Here is a 19,136-nt window from a genome sequence, read left to right on the forward strand (position 1 = left end):
AAACACTAGGACACCAGGGGGCATGAGTAAAGGAGGAATATTTTATTTAACAATGAAGCATCGGAGGCATTGTTTAGAACAGTGTAACAAAATACCTGCCCTGCACGGAGCCTGAGGTTTAAAAAAAAAAATCATTTCTACCACAGGAAGAGCAGCTTGGGGCTGAGTTCACCTCGCCTGCCAATGCAGGGTTTAAAAAAAAAATTAAAAATTGAAATAGGCCAAGTTAAGAAACACGAAACACTCAGTGCTGCTGCAGTTACAGTCACGCTTGCCTGATTTTCATTAATTGCTTGTAATCACACCGAGAGATCTCAAAACACAGCACTAGCTCCCTAAGAAAGAACAAAGATCTCAAGTAATCCTCCACCCAGCTCCAGTGTGGTACTATGAAAAATCCCAGTCATACCCAGTTGCTGCAAGGAACAGAGGACTATATTTTATCTGTTATTTTAATTCTTTTTCTTGCTACTTTAGTGCAAAGGATTCTCAAGATGCACTCATAAACCTGTTAACATATCAGCAACTCAGACCATGATACCATTTTAATGCATAAATGCAAAAAAAAAAAAAAGAAAGAAAAAAAAAAGATAGTTCTTGCTTTTAGACAATTAAATGAAGAGAGCACAATCTTTTTGTGGTGAGTTAATAAAATTTCCTAAGACTAAATTCCAGAGAAGCTGTACATAAGGTTATTTAGTGCTAAAAATCTACAATACATTTTTCAAGTATAAGATACTGAAATATTATTGCCAATAAATAGTTGTGCTGTAGTCAAAGCTGTGGTTCCTTTGTCGACTCATTCACATCTCAACATGTTCGGATTTAGTTTCTCACTGAGTTTATGTATCAAAATGGCCAACTCTTCTGTTGCTTGGGACTTATCCTCCAAGAGTTCGTAGCGAAGACTGGAGATATCCTGCTTGATCTCCTTTAATTCACCTGTGTTCATGATTGAAAGGAATACTTGTTAGCAAAGTCTGACATTAATTCAACACCACTAAGTCACATCAGTGCATACTCCTGATTATTATCTCCAAATGTTCATCACAGCAGGTACCAGGGATAGGGTAGGGTGGCTTTACCTCTTCTTCATTCTCAATGAGATGTGTCTCCACCCCTAAATAGCACCAAAGGTATTTTAATAGTCTACTGAAGTCTAATGTTGTGCTCCACAAATACAGAACATCGAAGAGTCAAAAAGTGCTTTACATAGGTTAATGAATTAATCACAGCAACACTGCTGAGCAGATGGTAAACATTAGTAACCCCCTTTTAGAGAGAAAAGGCAAAGAGATTTTTTTTCTGAAGTGTTGTGCCAAGATCACACAGGAAAAGTGTGGCAGAGCTGGCAGCAAAACTCACAGCTTCTGAGTCTCTCTCCTCTTCCTTACCAATATCCTTTGAATTAGAAAAAGTCATCTGCTTTAAAATAATGTTGCAATTCGATACAAGTACAAAAATAGCATTCAAAAGAAAACAATTGTCAAGGCCAGGCTCATAACAAGCAACAGCATGTTTCCCATTAAGGGATGTCAAATTTAAGAGCAGAAATTTTATAGAAATATTTGAGTACTATTTTTCCAGCAAATGTGATGTATGTGAATTCTTACACAGCATCCACCACAGGAAACGATTTCTCACCTATGAAATAAAAGACTATGAAAGAACAACTAAACTCTCTGGTGATACAAACAGGAAAAAATCTCTAGACTTACATTTAAGACAGCTGCAGCACTTAAGAATGCAGAAGTTTTCTACTTATAACTTGGGTAAGCCTTTCTGGTGCATCAAAACCAGCTAAACTAGCCCAGACCAAAACTACTTATGCTAAGCAGGTTATGTTTTTCTGGTGGTAGGCATACAGATCTCTTACTGACTGATCTCTGACAGTTACACCTCCAGCATATGGGGAACAAAACCACAGATGGGTTGTTGCATTTGAGAGCAGAGCCAGCTCTGGAAGGGACATAATTCTATTGCCTAGTAATCTTTTTGCTAGAGTGTAAATATGCCCCATCTTGCACTCACTCCTCTTATTTTGTTCGTGAATCTGCCCAGAGCTCTACAGTTTTCTTCTTGGCCTGTGTTTCATTGCTGGAAGCTTGGATAAAGGAGGACAGCATTTGTCTTAGTCTCATTCCAAAGACTGAGTCAGGAGCATGTGCTCCTCACTGCTACCAAGGGAAGTTCTGCACTGTCACCAGACACACCATGGTCAGATCCATAATTTCTCAAAAAAACCTCTGGCTGCACAAGAGAACAGGGGTTACAGTTGTCAGTTTCCTCACCACGCAGCTAACTGTGCAGCTTTGTTTAATGATGTGCAACTTCATGGATGAATATTCCACAGAGCTTTATGAAGGAAGGCAATACAAGTAGTTCATGGTATAAAGTGATAAATTGTGTTAGGGTGAACAAAAAAGAGAAAAATCTTCTGCCACTATGACTAAGACTCTGCAACTGTGAATAGTGGCTTCATTACAAATTTCATCTCTAACTGTGCATCACATCTGTGCTCTTGTTTTCCACCTGTAAAACAGACCCCATATTTCTCCACTTGATTCTACTTGCTCACTTTTGTTGTCACAGGTGTACTTCCAAGTACTACCTATCTGAGTTCAATGCATTTGAATTAGAAATACATCCTCTTTTTACCTGAAACCTCCATTCACCACCATAATACCGATTCCTAATATAACGTGGCAAAAATTATCTCTGAATATTGCAAATGCAGTCTCTTTCTTACCTTCATTTACTTCATCATTTTCTTTGTCCACTTGTGCTTTCAGAACATAACGTTTTATCAGTCTTTTCATTATTTGCTGCCAGATTAAAACAGTTATATAATCAGGTGAGCATATATAATTAAACACTATTCACTTTTCTTTCTTAACTATCTCTCTCAGATCTGTTTAAGTGAAAGAATGAAGAGGCCCAGATCAAGTAGTTCCCTCATATGGCCTTTTTTTGGTGGCATGATGAGATTCATCATAGCAATAAATGATCTCTCATCCAATTACCTTTTATTTATAGACCACCCCAACAGGAAAATGTCTCAAGACACCCAATTTAGTCTTTAAGCGGCTTCAGAATAGGTCTACTTTGTTACAACAACTGTCTTTTTTCCCAGAAGCATCCTGAGTTGGAGTTCTACAGGAAGTTTTCTGTGTCTGGTGAGGGCAAAATGTACTTGAAACAAAATTCTGCTAGTGCCTTCACACAGTTCTGTTACTTAATACAGTGACCACCCTGTGGACTTACCTGATAGCGCGTCGGCTGATTGAGAATGCTGTTAAAACTGTGTGATTCGAAAACTCGGGAGTTCGACTGAGTGAAAAGATTTAACTAGGAAGAAATAAGACAAAATTAAACTATATTATGGAATCACACAGCTCCATTTTTTTCTTGGAGGCATCCAAGAGTCACCACAGTCACTATATCAGAACACTATTTTCAAAAGAAGCTGAGATTGCTTTATTTGTCAGGTTGGGTTTTTTAAACACCGATCATTTTAGCCACTCTGTTCACAGCACAGCTTCAAAGCAAATGTGCTCACATAGAGGAGGAAGTAGTAAGTAATGAACTAAGACTTGCCACAGCAAGGAGACACTCTCCAAGCAGGCTTTAACAGAGCTGTTGTGGATCTGCACTCTTCAGTATGCTTTTAACTACAAATGCATGCTCAAACCCATTTCTGCTCAGAATGTTTTTCCAAAGCACCATACCAGGAAGAGTAATACATTTAGAAAAATGGTCATTTCTCCATTGCTCAAGGGTCACAAACCCATCAGATCCCAAATAATTGAATTTTGGTACTTTAATGACTTACACTCCAAGTATGATAGTAAGTACTGCTCTGTGATAGGTAAATGTTACTGAATGTTTTGTTAGAAAAGTGTACCTTAGGGTGTTGAGTTTTCTTTATTTGTTTGCTTGTTTGTTTTATTAAAACATATCTTGTACAATGACTGGAGAGATCTAGTGACACTCAGACACCTGGAGTACTAGAGGGCTCAAGGTGATCAGTAGGTACCAAAATGCTTCTAGATAAATTGATTTAATTTTTTTACAAAGGTGTATCTACTATCACTGCCTGCAGGAAACTGAAGAAAAATGTTTTCTTTACAGAACACTGAGTACCACTAGCAGCTCAGAAGTCCCAGGCTCCAGAGAAAAGACTAGACTTGACATTTCTGACAATTTACAGTAAAACAAATATCAATTATCCTTAAGGTGTTCCTTTCAGTCTTTGTAATACACAGGGCCTTGAGTCTAACTTGCAAAAAAAATGCCTCTTCAACCTGTCTGTGGTCCAATTTGCCATTAGAAAAATATGAGGAATTCTCACAGGAGCACTGTGACACTTCATTCCATTAATATTTGTGAAGACCATTTAGAGATCCAAATCTAGGATGTAATGGAAATGATACTATTATTATTTCAATTTCCCCTATTTTCCTTTTGAGGACTGAGAATATAGCTCTTTACAGTAGGAAGTGAATATCATGCTGACCACACTTTTATCTTTCTCCTGTCCTAGTGACACATTTTCTCTCCTTATTCCATCCATCTACCCCTCTTTTTTTTCCTTTCCCTCCACTTAGCACTAAAAATCTTTATAACAGAAGCTGAAAGCATCTTTATTAAACTTTTAGGTCATTCCTTGTGGGAATGATTTCTGTCATTGAATGCTCAGTTATTTTTGTTTAACTGTGCTTTCCCAGTCACTGGACCTTGTTGTCCTAATAAATTGATAGGTCTTTCTGGGGTACATTTAGAGATAGGTCTGAAATATAGACCTATGAATATAAATGTTTGACTATTGTACTGTCACCAGAAGCACAGGTTATAACCTAAAGCTTAAAGCAAAGCAGAATGCTGGAACACACAATTTTTCACTGCAATGAAAAGATCTCAATACCTACCCTAGATTTGGAATTGCCCATTCCCATTTCAATGTCTTTCTGCAGCCGTCTTCTTCTGCACTTAGAGAAGTTAATGATCCTCATAATGAAATAGAAGAAAGATTTGGGGCTTGGTACAAGACTGAATGGTGGAGGTAATGTTTTCCCATCATCAAAATATGATAACCAAAGTTTAGAACGAGCAAATTTCCACTCTACATCACTGTCATCCTGTGTTAAGACACAAAAACAGTGCATGCTTTGTTTCTATGAAATGCAAATTTCTTCCAAATATAACTTCTTTTAAATACTGACCCTTTCTGGATTTACACAAAAGGTTACTTGCTCAGTAGTAAGGCTCCCAGTAGTACTTCAAAAACACAACCACTTTATCAAGTGTATTTTAACTAAATTTCAGTTGCCTCTTCATGACATCTCATTGACAATACTCAGTTAAAATATGCAAGACATTTAAACAAGTGTTATTCTTGCACTGAGGGAAAGTCAACATACAAACTCCTTGCTGAAGTGGAACTTTTGGGTGGGGGTTAAAGTCTTGGTTTTCTCATTAAAGTGGTCACATTCACACAAGTGATGAAGTGTTAGCTTCCAGGAAGCCACGGTTTAAAATGGTAGCATTCACATCTTTTGCATAACCATGCAAAGTAACTCATTTATGACAGAGAACAGAAAATACAAAACATTGTTGTCATGAGGAAATTGTGTTAAAACCTGGAAAACTAATTTCGTCTTCATACATTCTTATGGCAGTATTTCAAGGCCAGACATAGTTTATTTGAAAGGTGAAAAGTTTATTTATTAAAACAACTTTTCTCCTGCTGAATTTCTTAGCATTTCTTAGAAGTCACTGAAAATACTGGAAATTACTCTGTTTTGGATAATTTTTTTACTCTTTGAATATCATGGTCTGGTAAGCTGGCACTATACATGTATTTTCACTTTCATTTCAGCAACTTAGATTTAGTTTTAAAACCCAATTATCTTCTCTAACTTTTCTGATTTTTTTAAAATACTCTAAGTAATTATCTGTAACAATTAAGATACTTTGTCATCAGAATGAAATTTAAATAAATATGTCTTTTCTAATAAGGAATGCAGCCAATAACTTGGGGTGAAATTCAGGTCTTCCTTCAACTGAGCCATTTGGCAGATTTGGAGAAATGCTGCCACTGCATTTGCAGGGCATATGGCAAAGCTCAGCAAACCTACAACCAAGTTTTAAGATTGCACCTAAAGTGGAAAGAAGCATAAATTATAAAGCATGAAAGCACTGCCAAATGTTACTCAGTCAGAATAATCTTGAAGATAAGCACCTGTACCATACTCCATGTACAGAGACATCGAAAGGTAATAAAATATGTCCATGTATCACTGCTCTGTGTGTCTAAATCCTACATATTTAGCTAAAAGGTTTGAGGATTGGATTTCCTTCATTTTATATTTAATTCATATCATGATGATTTGTTAAAAACTGAAGTGCATTAAGAAAGCATGCAATAAGCATCCTAAGGAAAATGAGAATGGACCACCCATGTCCAAAATGTTACTCCCAGTGTCTCTTTTCTATTTCACAGCAGTCTTCATCTGAATATTACTTTAGATTTTAAGATTTCCAGATCGATCACATTTCCTTAGACACATTTGTAGCATGAACTACTTGTTCATATCCTTATCAGCTGCTGATTTGGATACAGTTAGTCCTAGGAACATGACATTTTTTGCAGTCTCCTTTACTGAGGTAGTCTCTTCACTGGACTTTCACATATCAAGACACACTCAGTGAAGTAATTCCTAATAATTCTACCCTTTTTGCAACACAACAAAAGAGAACAACTTGGAAGAGAGCCCACCTCAATTTCTTGATAGGAACTGTTGATCATAGCAATCAGCATGTTGAGAAGAACTACCACCATTGTTACGTTGTATATGCCATAAAGAACATAACCAATGTTCTCTATGAACTTATGATCATATTTCAGGACAACAGAGGTTACTTCAGACAAGCCAAATATTGACCAAAATAAGGTCTTGAAACTTTCTTCCACTCTGTAGGTAAAAAAAAAAAATAAAATCAAAAAACCAAACACAAAGAGGAAGGCATTATTACTACCTACAGATATAAATAAAGAAGTTGTGCTTACAGTAAATGATTAAAAAAAAAAATCAAGTCCATGACCTGGGTTTGTAGAGCACTGATCAAAATAACAAATGAAAATGTGTTTCACAGTCTGTTCAATTTCTCAAAGAATACTTTCAAACCAACAGCCTAGGAATTAGAAAGGTATTCCACTGCCAGGTTTTGAGATGAAGCATAGTCTCATCTCATTACTTTCCAGTCTAACTCTGCAGGGGCAGACCCTCCCTTTCCTAATAACGTAAACATGGAGCCGATGGGAAGAGAGCTGCTGCACCCCTTGCCAGAGCTTCTGACCATTCCATTAGGAAAGGAGCACTCAGAAGTGGCTGGCAGCAGGTTCAGCAACAAAATTGACAGATGTCATGGGATTTGCTCAAGACTTGTTGAAATCAGTAAAAATCAGACATTTCAGCAGGGGACAGGCACCTAGATACCCTTAAGACGCTAGGACCAGGACCCACAGCCTCTATGCTCATCTTCATCCCACAAATGATGCCTGAGGAACAACACTGCCAGAAAGCTCTTCAAGTCTTCAAATGAAAATTATTTGGAGGCCTATTATTGACTTCTAGGCTAAATCTGTGTATCAGCTAGAGTTCCCAGAACCCATTTAAAAATGACAATTCTAATGGCTGCTTCAGGTAAATGGCATTTGGAAGGCGTCATTAATATTTTCTTGCCATTGATTGTCCACAAGTCTGCCTGATAAAGATAATATACAGGTTAAACCATCTTAGATTGCAATTAAAGCTTCCATTACACGAGTAGGAAAGAATTGGTCTTTGGTATTCCACTTTCAAAGGTTCTGAGATATCTGATTTCTTCTTCAGTGTTATTATAATGCTATGAAACAGCATTATAATAGATCACAGATTTTGTCACCTTAAAGCAAAACCAGTAAGTCACACATCAGCTTTTAAGCATAACTTCATACTTACGTTGTAAAGGCAGGATTTAGTTTAGCTCCAAGGTAGTAGGAATACAGTATGAACATTCCAATCATAAATGCAAGAAACACCATAATAAAAAGGACCATAAACTTGAATATGTCCTTAACAGTCCTTCCAAGTGAAATCTGCAAGGGCCCAAAGCTCTCATTTGCAGGCAGGATATATGCAATCCGAGAAAAGCTAAGAACAACAGCAATTGCATAAAGGCCTTCAGATATTATCTGAGGATCAGATGGCAGCCATTTATCTCTAGCTGGAAGATAAGAAACAGGGATAAATATAAGGAGTTGCTCATTTATCACAATGTTGAAAACCAAATCTTGATAGCACTATTCCATGAACATGTCTGAACTTAGTTGAGACAAATGCCTGAAGACTCTAGCAGTTGTTACTCTATTCCTATTGCCTTTCAACTCAGAAATGATGAATGTGAGTTACATTACCTTTTGCTAGAAGAAAAACTGTATTGGAAGAAACATGTCATTCTCTTCTCCAGTTTGCATTTTTACCTGAGCTATATAACAATAAAGGATTCCTTGCTGCTTTTCTTAACACAACCATATTAGCTACCTTAATAAGCACTATGCTACAGCCAGAAATGTATTCCTATTTTGTGTTTTATTTAGTGGTGGTTGATGAACAATTTCATTTATTAATCACATCAAGCTTTTGCCGCTGCCACAAGTTGAGAAAACCTAGTTCCTATTGACATCATGAAGATTTTGCCCATTTACCTCAATGAAAGCAAGACTCTGGTTTTCACACTCATATTGAATTATAAACAAATAAAAATTAAACAAGTGAATGATATACAAATGAATAAATGGTTTATTACAGGTATTAATGCACCATCCTAGCAAGAGGACACTGTCAAAATGTGTTTCATACCAAAATACCATGTGTTTCTAAATGTGTCTTTATGTATGTACAAATTCAGATTGATTATATAGCAATTAACTTAACAAACCCTCCTGCTATTATAATATATTGAACTTCATAAAGCATATGCTAACATGTACCCTCAGCAGCAAATACAGCTTTTGCTGATATTGCAAAGAGATTCAACACACCTATAATTACAGTTTCTGCACCGCAATAACTATTCAGTACTTTATACTGTTTGAGGTCTTTACTGGGCCAGCATCCTTCCTTCAGCAGGAAATGCTGACAGATCTTTAAGAATATATATATATATATAGCCATATTTAACAACTGAGACAGACAAAAAAAAAAAAAACACATCAAAATTTTATCTGTTGGGCACTAAGCCAGGAATAAAATACAGTTTGCAAATGTTTAAAATCAAGAGGGTCAAATTTAGCTCCAAGATAAACAATTACAACACAATTATGGACAGCTACATTTGAGCTGACTTTGTCTTTATGCCTATTGTTTGGGTTTAATATATTAGCAAGCTTATTTGTCAAGTTAGTGTCATAACTGTTGCTTAAATGGCAAAAACCCAAAAACATTGGGGCATAAATGTGCAGACAGTGCTATGAACACAAACACATACAAATATTCATCTTAGGGCATCAAAATGCTTGGGCATCCTACCAGAATTTCTGTGTTCAGATCTATGTTGCAGAAAAGTCAAGCTCACCATAAGTAAAGTATTCTATTTCTGGAGGGAGTGTGACCTCAGAGAGGTCATCCTCCACGATGTAGTTGTCCACATACTGTTGTGCTTTTGTGGCCTGCAGGAATGCCAGAAGCCTCGCTGTGAAAGCGGCAATGAAAATGGACAGCATCCCAAAATCCAAAACATTCCATAGCTGCAAAATATATTCCCTGGGTCCTTCTAGCCACAGCTCTTTGCATTCTGACCACATCATACCTGCAACAAGGGATAAAAAAAAAAAAAAAAAAAATAACAAAATCAAAATTGCAGCAATGGTGGCCAATCCTTTTTCATTTAAACTTTCTGCTTTTGCCAATTTCATGAAACCAAGTGGTACCAGTGGAGCAAAACCACACTCATTGACAGTGACAGAGAGTCATCATACAACCTGAGCAAGGCTGAGTATATGCTAGAACTACCAAAAGGCAGTGTACAAAGGATATCCATCTCCCTACCCTCACATAGTTTAAGGTCCCTGAAAGCATTTAAAAGATGTACTCATGGTGTTTAGTGACATGGTTTCATTGGTGGACTTAGCACCATTGTGTTTATGCCTGGACTTGATGAACTTAAAGGTCCTTTCTACCCTGAATGGTTCTATGATTCTATAAAGCTGTGCTTAAACAGGAGGTTTAAAAGGCAAAGGGAAGCACCTTCATGTAGCAGCCAAAGTGACATTTCCTTTCTCTTCGACAGCCTATAAAGGCTGAGAATGCAACATTATCATGTGGCTAACTGACATTTTCATACATAAAGCACCTGACTGATGAAATGCTACACAACACAGTTTCTTCTGCCATGCAGAGTTTCAAACAGGCTGATTATGGAAAAAAACAACCAACCAACCACCAACCAATCAACCAAAAAACCAACAGTCACCCAAAACCAACCAACCAAATATCAAATAAACAAAAGCCCCAAATCCAAAATTGAGTAACAAAAACTGACTCATTATAACCTCTTGGCACTGATAGAAACTGTGATTTCCTCAAACATGACCTAGGCAGCAATGCCACACTAACACCAGGCAGCAGGAACTCCTGACCTTATGGCATGTACAGTAGCGTAGGTTTCCTGATACCATTCAAGCAAACCAATAACATCTCAATGTCTGTGGTGTTCTCTTCAGCAAACCTGCAGTCCTGTTAGAAATGCCAGGATAACCACAGTGAGGCAAATCAACAAACAACATTACCCCATTCTGCAAGAGGTGCTTTAAATTACACACCATTATCTGCCCTAAGGGTTTATTATTCTAACCAAGCAGCAGCCAGAGCAACGGTTTGGGACCTGGGCTTCTTTCTTTTAGAATTTACACCTGCAGGAAAAAAGTTGACTTAAAGATGAAGGGGCAATATACCTACCAAGTACCCATACCATGATCAGCATTTCTGTCCAGGTGAACTGGGTAGTCTTCACCCTGAAGATCTGCTTAGGGTAATCAGTAACAGTGACATTGGGTAGCGTTGTTATACCTTCAAATCTGTCTGAAGCATTGAACACCAGCAGGCCTAGGAAAATAATGAAGGATGCTGCATGTGCCACGAATTTCATGAACGGACTTCGAAGAATTCTTCCAAGCTGCAGAGGCAGAATGAAAGCAGTCATTCAGTTTTCTCAAAAGTAGACCTTTTCATCAGGCATTCCAGAAGCAAAAATGGGCACTCAGGATAGTCCAAACCCTAATTTTTAAAGATACTTTTCCAAGCACACTGAACTGTGATACTTTATCATTTCACACAAAAGTTTCCCAAAGGCAGCCTCACAGAGTATGTTGTCCTGTTAGTGAGTACTCATGTTATTTCATAAACTCTAGATGGCAATGTTTGAGGGGAAAGGGAAACACTCCAAGGAATTACAAATGCACAGTGGCTGTGACCACAAAGAGTTTGATCTAATGTCCACAGATAGCAAAGGTAGACAGAAGCAAACCCATAAAAAGTAAATTTTTAAAAACAATTAAAAAACCTCAAACCCAGTTTCCAAGTAGAAAAATACTTTCCTTACCCTCAGGAGCACACTATTAGCCTGGCTTTGCATCTCTAGGAAAAATTAGACTCATCTCTGGCTACTGTATTGCATCTACAGAATATATCTTCAAAGCTCTAAGTGCCAAATAAATAACCTTTGTCTACTAAAAATAATGAGTGTTCCATCAGAATGGACTGAGAAATAAATTCAGCTTATTTAATTCACATCTGCACCCAGTAACAGTACAAAAGAACAGCAGCAAAGGCACGCTGTCTGTACCAGAAGAGAGGACCAACTGCCTCCAGAAGACCACACTGGAAAGAACAATGGGCCTGTTGCGGTTACTCACTGTATTGCTGCTGCAATAAAGCTATCACTGAGGCTGCATCGCAGCCAGCAATCTGTGCATTGGCTCAGGTACAGAGATGGCACCAAGACAGCCTAACAATGCTCTTCAGAGAGCACGTGTAGTTTTACTTGTTCTTCCCAGCCTACATACCTCTGGGAAGAGTAGCACCTTTAGAATACATCTCCTTCCTGAGGCCTGAGGAGGACAATGCTTGTCCAATCTCTGCATGAGGTGTAACTTACTTGTTTTAGCTGCCACACACCACTTAAGGCTGAAGGTTTCCTGTCTCCTTGAAATGCTCTGCTCCTCACATGATACCTGACCTTTAGTAATACTAATACACAGTTCTAATGCGTTATCACACACATCACCAGTGTGATGCAATACTCCAAAATCCTCTATGAAGAGCTACAGTGTCAGCAGAAAAACATTTCAGTAGATGGGGAACTGAAAGTAGCTTTCTTATTTCAAGGAATGGTTTTCTAGAAACTGGGGTCAGCCACTATGAACCAAGCAGACCAGCACACAGACTACCTGTGCAAACAATCTCAGGTTCCCTTCCTGCTCCTGACCTTTAGAAAGCATTTTCAAATGACTATATCAAACAACTGATCTGAATGTCCACTGCTTTTATTTGACATGAGCACTAGGAAAAATGTCAGATGTTTCTGGAACTGGGAATTAAAGCTCAAGGAGAAAAGTCATTTTTCCATATTAGACACCAGGTAAAAATGTATTATATGTTTCTATGATATGGAGCTGTGAGGAATATTTTTACTAGAGATATTCATGAGAAGTGACATTTCAAAGAGCAATGAATAATGATTATACTATTTTTATAAAGGTTTCAGGAAAGCTGGAAGCACCCATATATTGTCATATCATTTTCAAGAGTTAAGAGTTCAGGGTTGCACTCTTCTACAAATATACCCAACCACATGGTTGGAATATTGCATCTAATTTAATTTTTGCTCTATGGTTCACCTGGTAAACAGACATCCTGGGGCAGGCATAACAACTATTTTACTTAAGATTTAGCTCTGCATCAGTGAGATCAACAGATGTTCTGTTAATGGTTTATATGGGAACTGCATGAATATCATGCCATCAGAGAAGACTCAATACAGAATCTGAGTTGTGACTTTCAAAAAATCCATGTAACTAAGGCAAATAGAGTTACACAGTGGAGACTGAGGAGTGCAAGATCTACAGAAACATAAAGGGGAAAAAAAGAAAAAAGCTCTTAGATTTTTTTTTTTCTTTCATTGAACTTAAAACCAATTTATTTTCACACTTCATCACTGTGTTCCCCTCCTTACAGTGCAAATAAAAATGAAACAGCATCTTTTGGCTTCAGACTTGAGATTACTAAAAATATCATTGATTAGATCACATTTGGAAGCAACAGAATTAGAGGTACAACACTGCATTTTGCATCTCAGAAATTGAACATCAGCTCCCAGAACAGCACAAGACATGTAATTTATAAAATTCAGTACCCTGCTACATGGTGCAATCCAATAACCAATGGCTAGAAATGGAAGGCCCAGTGCCACAACCAGCACAACCAGACACTTGATAGCTATGGTCTGCTCCCGTAATCCTGAGAGATTTTCATACCAGATAGTCAGTAGCTGTTGCTGACAGTTTGGATGGGCCACAAACTGCAAAGATAAAGCAAGAAAACCAAGACATATTAGAATTTACAAAAAGAGTTATGTAACTGACACATATGTGATTATGATCACTGTAAGTATCTGGTGTTCATTTAAACCTTAAGAACCATGGATCCTCACCTTTCCTTTAAAATAAAGATTAATAAATAAAGAAGAAACTGTTGAGCTGGTTTAAAGCAGCACTTTAGGGGCAAGGTTGTGCATTTGACAGCATTGGCTGACAGAAACCTTTTAAGCATTATCAAAATTTCTTTGTGCACCTCCCTGGACCCTGTCTGAGCTTTATCATTTTTGGTCAGGCTTGTTACAGGGTGAGCACATAATGCTCTATTTTTAAAACACTATTTCTTTAGGATGAAGCAATATGGACAGAGGAGCCTGTGCAGCCACATCAGGAACATGTCATATAATCAGCAGCACATGGAATCATGGAATCAATAGCCCACGTTGAGTGCTGTTAGTGAATGAACACACAGGGTTGGAGGGAGGAGTTCTATAGCTCCCTGTATTCTTTGCCCATTGTATTTACACTTCTGGTTAAGTTAATTTCTAAAATGTTGTCACACTCTTCATTACTACTGTAAGTATTACAAAATGTCCTGTGAGACTGCCACGTCACAGGAGCACGTGGGACATCAGTTAAGCACAAGTGTAAGCAGGCTGCTTATCACAGCAATTTGAAGCAATCTGGTAATGGACTTGTCACACTGGTTGACAACAGCCAGTAAATTGGAGTACAGAATACTAAGCAGTTTCACAAAAGGATTTGAAAAAATCATTCTGATAACTCTGAAAATCCATGCTGGATTAAGAGTGAGATTTGATCTGAGTTGCTTGTGGTTAAAAAATAAATAAATTAAAAAATACTATAAGCCTTGGATTTGCATTTTATTATCCTCTGTACTCTGTTGAGATCATAATGTACTCTATACACTCTTGTTTGCCAGGTCTTGCCTGCAAAACTCAATTTCTATTCCAAATCTCATTAAAAAGTGCATACAGTAGTACAACAGGGCAGACATCTTAAAAAAAAAAAAAAAAGAAGCTGTTGCATGCACTTTAAAAAATGAAGCAATCTCCATACTTTAATTCTGGTTTTAGAGCAAAGTAAAATCCCAAAGTATTTTGCTGTGTGACTCAATACCCAGCTAGATCATACCATAATGCAGTTCGTACCTATAGCAGAACAGCCAACAGAAATAAATAAAAATAAATTAAAGGTCTTTTAAGAAGTTCATGTCAGCTCTGTTTGCATTCTTCTTATTAGGCTGTCACCTTTGAAGCTTATGCAGAATAAAAGCTGCCAGCCTGGCCCACGTGAAAACAGAGAGGCTGGTTTGGGTGCATTTGTGCATTCTAATATACACCCCCAGTCTGTTCTTTTTCTCAGGACATCAAGGGACAAATCACACAGCAGATTACTTTTCTGTCTTTGCCACAGTTAAATAGTTATTTCAAATTACAAAGACATTTTTTAAAAAGCAGGCTTAAAACTGTAGGGAAGAAGAGAACAAACACCCACATGATTTCTGGGAATGGAAAAATTGGCCCACGAGCCCTCCTGCATCTCACTGTGAGCTGTGTGCTGGTTTATTCCTCCTGGCCTTTCAACGTTTTGATATGGTGCTAAGAGGAGATCTGCCTGAGCTATAATTTTCCCCAGCAAAAGGAGGAGGTAGTGAGTAAGATGACAGTGGCTATGATGAATTTTTCTCTGGCAGTAAGTCTAATGGCTGTCGACAAGACCTTAGCAACTTATTTAGCTGCTGGCATCTGCACAGTGTGCACTGCTCCAAGCCCTGGGAGCAACTCGTGTCACTTCTCCCATCCATAAAAGCTCTGAAATTCATCCTTTTCTCCAGCTCTGCTGAAATATTTGAACTTATTATTTTATTATTTGCAGCCAACAGAAATAAATAAAAATACACACAAGGTCATCTTCTGTGTTTTCCCCTGTCCTGTATATGTATCTTCCTGTCGGCTCCATCTCTCCCAAGGACAGTTGATTCACATCATATTTCACTTACCAATCACATCACCCTACAACCTTGTTCCTTCTGCATTTCTCTTCTCTCATCCTACCTTCCATGCAGTTTCTTCTCTTTCATTACAGGCTGATCCTATTATCACATTTACCTATTACTTTAGGATCTAGGATTCTGTGATTTAGTTCAAATCCCAGTGAACAACAAAGATGCACCAGGACACTGTCTGCTCACTAAAAAGATCCAAATTATAACTTGGCTGCTTTTCCAGGCATAATTGACTGTACCACTTCAGCTGCATTCAGTTTCATGATCATGAACCAAGTCATCACTATGTAAATATTTTTCTGTATGATTAAGGGCGATTCTAATGTTATTTATTTCTAACATCCTAATGACTGAGTTTAGACTTAAGCAAGAAGAGATCCTGGCACACTCCTATACACAAACACACAACATACAAAGAAAATGTTGAATCTCCGTTCTCATTTATCATTTCAAAACTTCGGTGTTCGAAAAATCAAGCCCTGTGATTTTACTCAAACTCTTATTGGTTTCACTTGGAACTTTCACTTTGATTTTATCTCAGCAAGAACTGCAGAACTGGGCCCTGTGTCAACAACTCCACTGAAATTTCGTTGACCACCTAAAGACAGAGCTAAGACATGATAATTAAAGCACCACTGCAGCAGCAGTTTAGAATAAAGAACAACACTACCTGTTCTAAAGTTTTTCTTGGGTTTTTTTGCTTGGTTGTGTTTGTCTTTTTTTTTTTTTTTTTTAATTCACTTAGTCCTTCACTATTGGGGCTGAGGTTTCAGTCTGAACCTTAGCTTTGAAATCATAGCCCGTTTACAAGATGGGCTACACTTCAACGCAGTGCCTGGGGCAGTAAGAGCAGGAGTTTCATTACAAGTAGAATTAAAAACTCCATTTCCCTAGCAGTAAACTTCAGAGCACATTTGGTCACTTCTATGTTTTTCTTGTCTCTGCTCCCTCTGAAAAGGGCATACAGCTCCTTAACCATTTCATGGACCTGCAGGTCTTCTTGGCATTCTGTACTGTTTGCAACAGTGAACTGACCTTTAATGTAGCTGACCCAGAAGTGCAGCTAGAAATACTGAAAGCTGAGAAATGCAAGCCATAACCTTTTCTTCTTCCTCCAGTTATAGGGTTGAAACCATCCTGTACAGAGCTCCCACATCCAAATCTGTTCTACAGTCAGAATATGACTATAATCTGCCACATCTCTAACACAGCCAATCCCAGCATAAAAGGGCCACCAAGGCAGAGACATTTCCTGGCTTGATCCTTGTCATACCTTCTGTAATGGCCATTTGCAAGGAACAGCACGTGGCAACAATTCTGCATCATCTTATGCCAAGATCATTAGTCTTGTAGATTCTGAGCTGGTTTTATCACAAACTGGAGTCAAAACCTTGAATTTGTCTACAAATAATCTCTTGCAAGAGAATAGAACAAGTTTGCTACATGGAACTGTCCTTTTTATTTTTGAACTGTGGAGGTTTTTGTTACTTTTAATAGACTTGTGTGGCCCTTTGCTCAGCAGTGAATCCCATGAGTGACAGTGACCTCTTAGATGACAGCCAGACTTCATCAAGAAAGCTGAGACAAGTTTCAGCAAAGGTTTGGTAACATTAACATAAACCAGCCTACAGAATTCATGTTATTTAGATATGACAACATGCCTGTGTACTTTGAGTCTTTCCCTGTTCCATTCTCTTTAATTAAGTTGCCACGTATATACTTACCTTCCATTCTGCTAATTAATATGCATTTATCTGCTGTAGACCAATTCTAAATTGGAACTAATGATTTGCTGTTTGGGATTTGTGTTTACACTTCTTATGTTAATAGTCTTTTGAGGACATAATAAACACCAACATTTCCCAGTTCTTCTGGCAGGTTGCTTAAAATTCATTTTCTGTGGCAGGTTGGCTCAACAGGTGGCCACAGAAGACTGTTATTTATTCTGAAAGACACAAGACTTCTTGCAGAGATGATGAATCTGTAATTGCTGTTAAGAATGGAAATGATGGTAACCATGTAAACAGGTAGCTGTAAATAATATATAGGCTTTGCTGCATTTCTTGAGTCCTCTCACAGTAGGACACAGTATCAACTATTTTCTGTGTTAGAGTAGTGCGATGTTGCAAAGAACAGCATAGTTAGGTATTGAAAACTGCTACAGTAAGTGGATATGCATTCTGTCAACTGTGTGACACCGCTCCATTTTTCAACATGTGATTCACAAAATAACTCTTCGTTAGAAAGCACTTAGAGAGAGGCATCCACCAAAAACGCACTGCACTTTACAGAGCACTGATAAATACAGGTGCAAAGATGAAGAACTGAAATGAACTAGTCACAGACATACTCCATACTTGTGCAGGACTGAGTTTTAAAAAAATATTTTCAAAGGAACACACATGGAAAATCATGTAGACTCTCATTGCAAGCCACACAGCTGCAGATGTGCTCTTTGATTTATTGTCATGTTTAAAAAGTATATACTGACTGACAACTTCGATGTTCTGTTTTCCTTTTTCAATGTAGAGAAAGGAAGAGGCCTTTTTTCCCTGCCCCCGCCTCCCTGCCAACATCTATCTGTTGTCAGGAAGACTAGTAGAAAGCAGCAAGATGTACTTCTCAGACTTTACTTGTCCAGTTAAGTGACTTAAAGTAGAAAGCAAAGGCAAGAAAAAAAGAACAAATCAGTTCTTTTCAACAGTTAAAACCAACACTCCCACAAATACAGCTTCCTCTTTGGATTAGATATTAGGGCACAGACTGGCAGGAAGACACATCCCTACTTTCACTGAGTTAAAAACTGGCTCTACTGAAACCTCTTTTTTTGGCTAAATCAGGAGAAAGATCTGATTAACTGTGTATAACCTTGCTATCATAGCTGATTTACGTCATTAAATTCTCCTGCCAATTCTCAGCTGTGCAAAGTAGATTAAACTCAATTCCATCACTGTAGTCCCTTTCTGCCAGCTTCTGCCTTGTGACAATCCTGATTACACAAACTATGTCTCAGTGATGCTGCTGAGCATCAGTTCAAAGCACCTGTGGAAAAATGCCACCACATTCCTATGACACTGACAGCACTGGCTCTGAGGAGTTACCTTTTTGACTTCATACTTAATGGCCAGCTTCACACGGCTCAGTGATGCTCTGTGTCTCTGCGCTTCAACCGGCTCAGAGTTTAGATCCCCGTTCAGAATGGCCTCCACTTCTTCCGAGTCTCGACAAAGATCAAGAACACCAACCACAAAATCCTTGCACTGCATAGACAGCTTGCGATAGTCATTCTGAAACAGAAGGGTCAGAGAAGACGGCCCATGATGAAGGTGCTTAAGAGTCAATGGCAAGGAAAAAAGAACCTGTACAAGTTACTACAAATTAATAGTGTTTGACTTTTCCATAGTAAGTCAAGTTAGGAGCCTATCAGACATGACAGCTCTTGTGTAGTGAAATAATTTCTTCTCTGACACA

The 19,136-nt window shown here is 38.1% G+C and overlaps 1 protein-coding gene across 3 annotated transcripts in view; it reads right to left on the minus strand.

Annotated features, from left to right (window-relative positions):
* Positions 1-577: 577 nt before the first annotated feature.
* Positions 578-19,136, minus strand: part of TRPC3 (transient receptor potential cation channel subfamily C member 3) — a 61,302-nt gene continuing 42,743 nt past the window's right edge. For all 3 annotated transcript variants that reach the window (XM_054172669.1, XM_054172670.1, XM_054172668.1), the window contains exons 3-12: positions 18,767-18,952; positions 13,456-13,620; positions 11,001-11,217; positions 9,619-9,852; positions 8,004-8,268; positions 6,779-6,974; positions 4,929-5,138; positions 3,265-3,348; positions 2,750-2,825; positions 578-942 (exon numbers count right to left, since the gene is read on the minus strand). In XM_054172669.1, the coding sequence (XP_054028644.1) occupies positions 800-942; positions 2,750-2,825; positions 3,265-3,348; positions 4,929-5,138; positions 6,779-6,974; positions 8,004-8,268; positions 9,619-9,852; positions 11,001-11,217; positions 13,456-13,620; positions 18,767-18,952 (1,776 nt within the window). In that variant the 3' untranslated portion in view covers positions 578-799. The remainder of the gene's footprint in view (positions 943-2,749; positions 2,826-3,264; positions 3,349-4,928; positions 5,139-6,778; positions 6,975-8,003; positions 8,269-9,618; positions 9,853-11,000; positions 11,218-13,455; positions 13,621-18,766; positions 18,953-19,136) is intronic.

The sequence above is a fragment of the Dryobates pubescens genome, chromosome 24 (genome assembly GCF_014839835.1).
Source record: "Dryobates pubescens isolate bDryPub1 chromosome 24, bDryPub1.pri, whole genome shotgun sequence".
NCBI lineage: Eukaryota > Metazoa > Chordata > Aves > Piciformes > Picidae > Dryobates > Dryobates pubescens.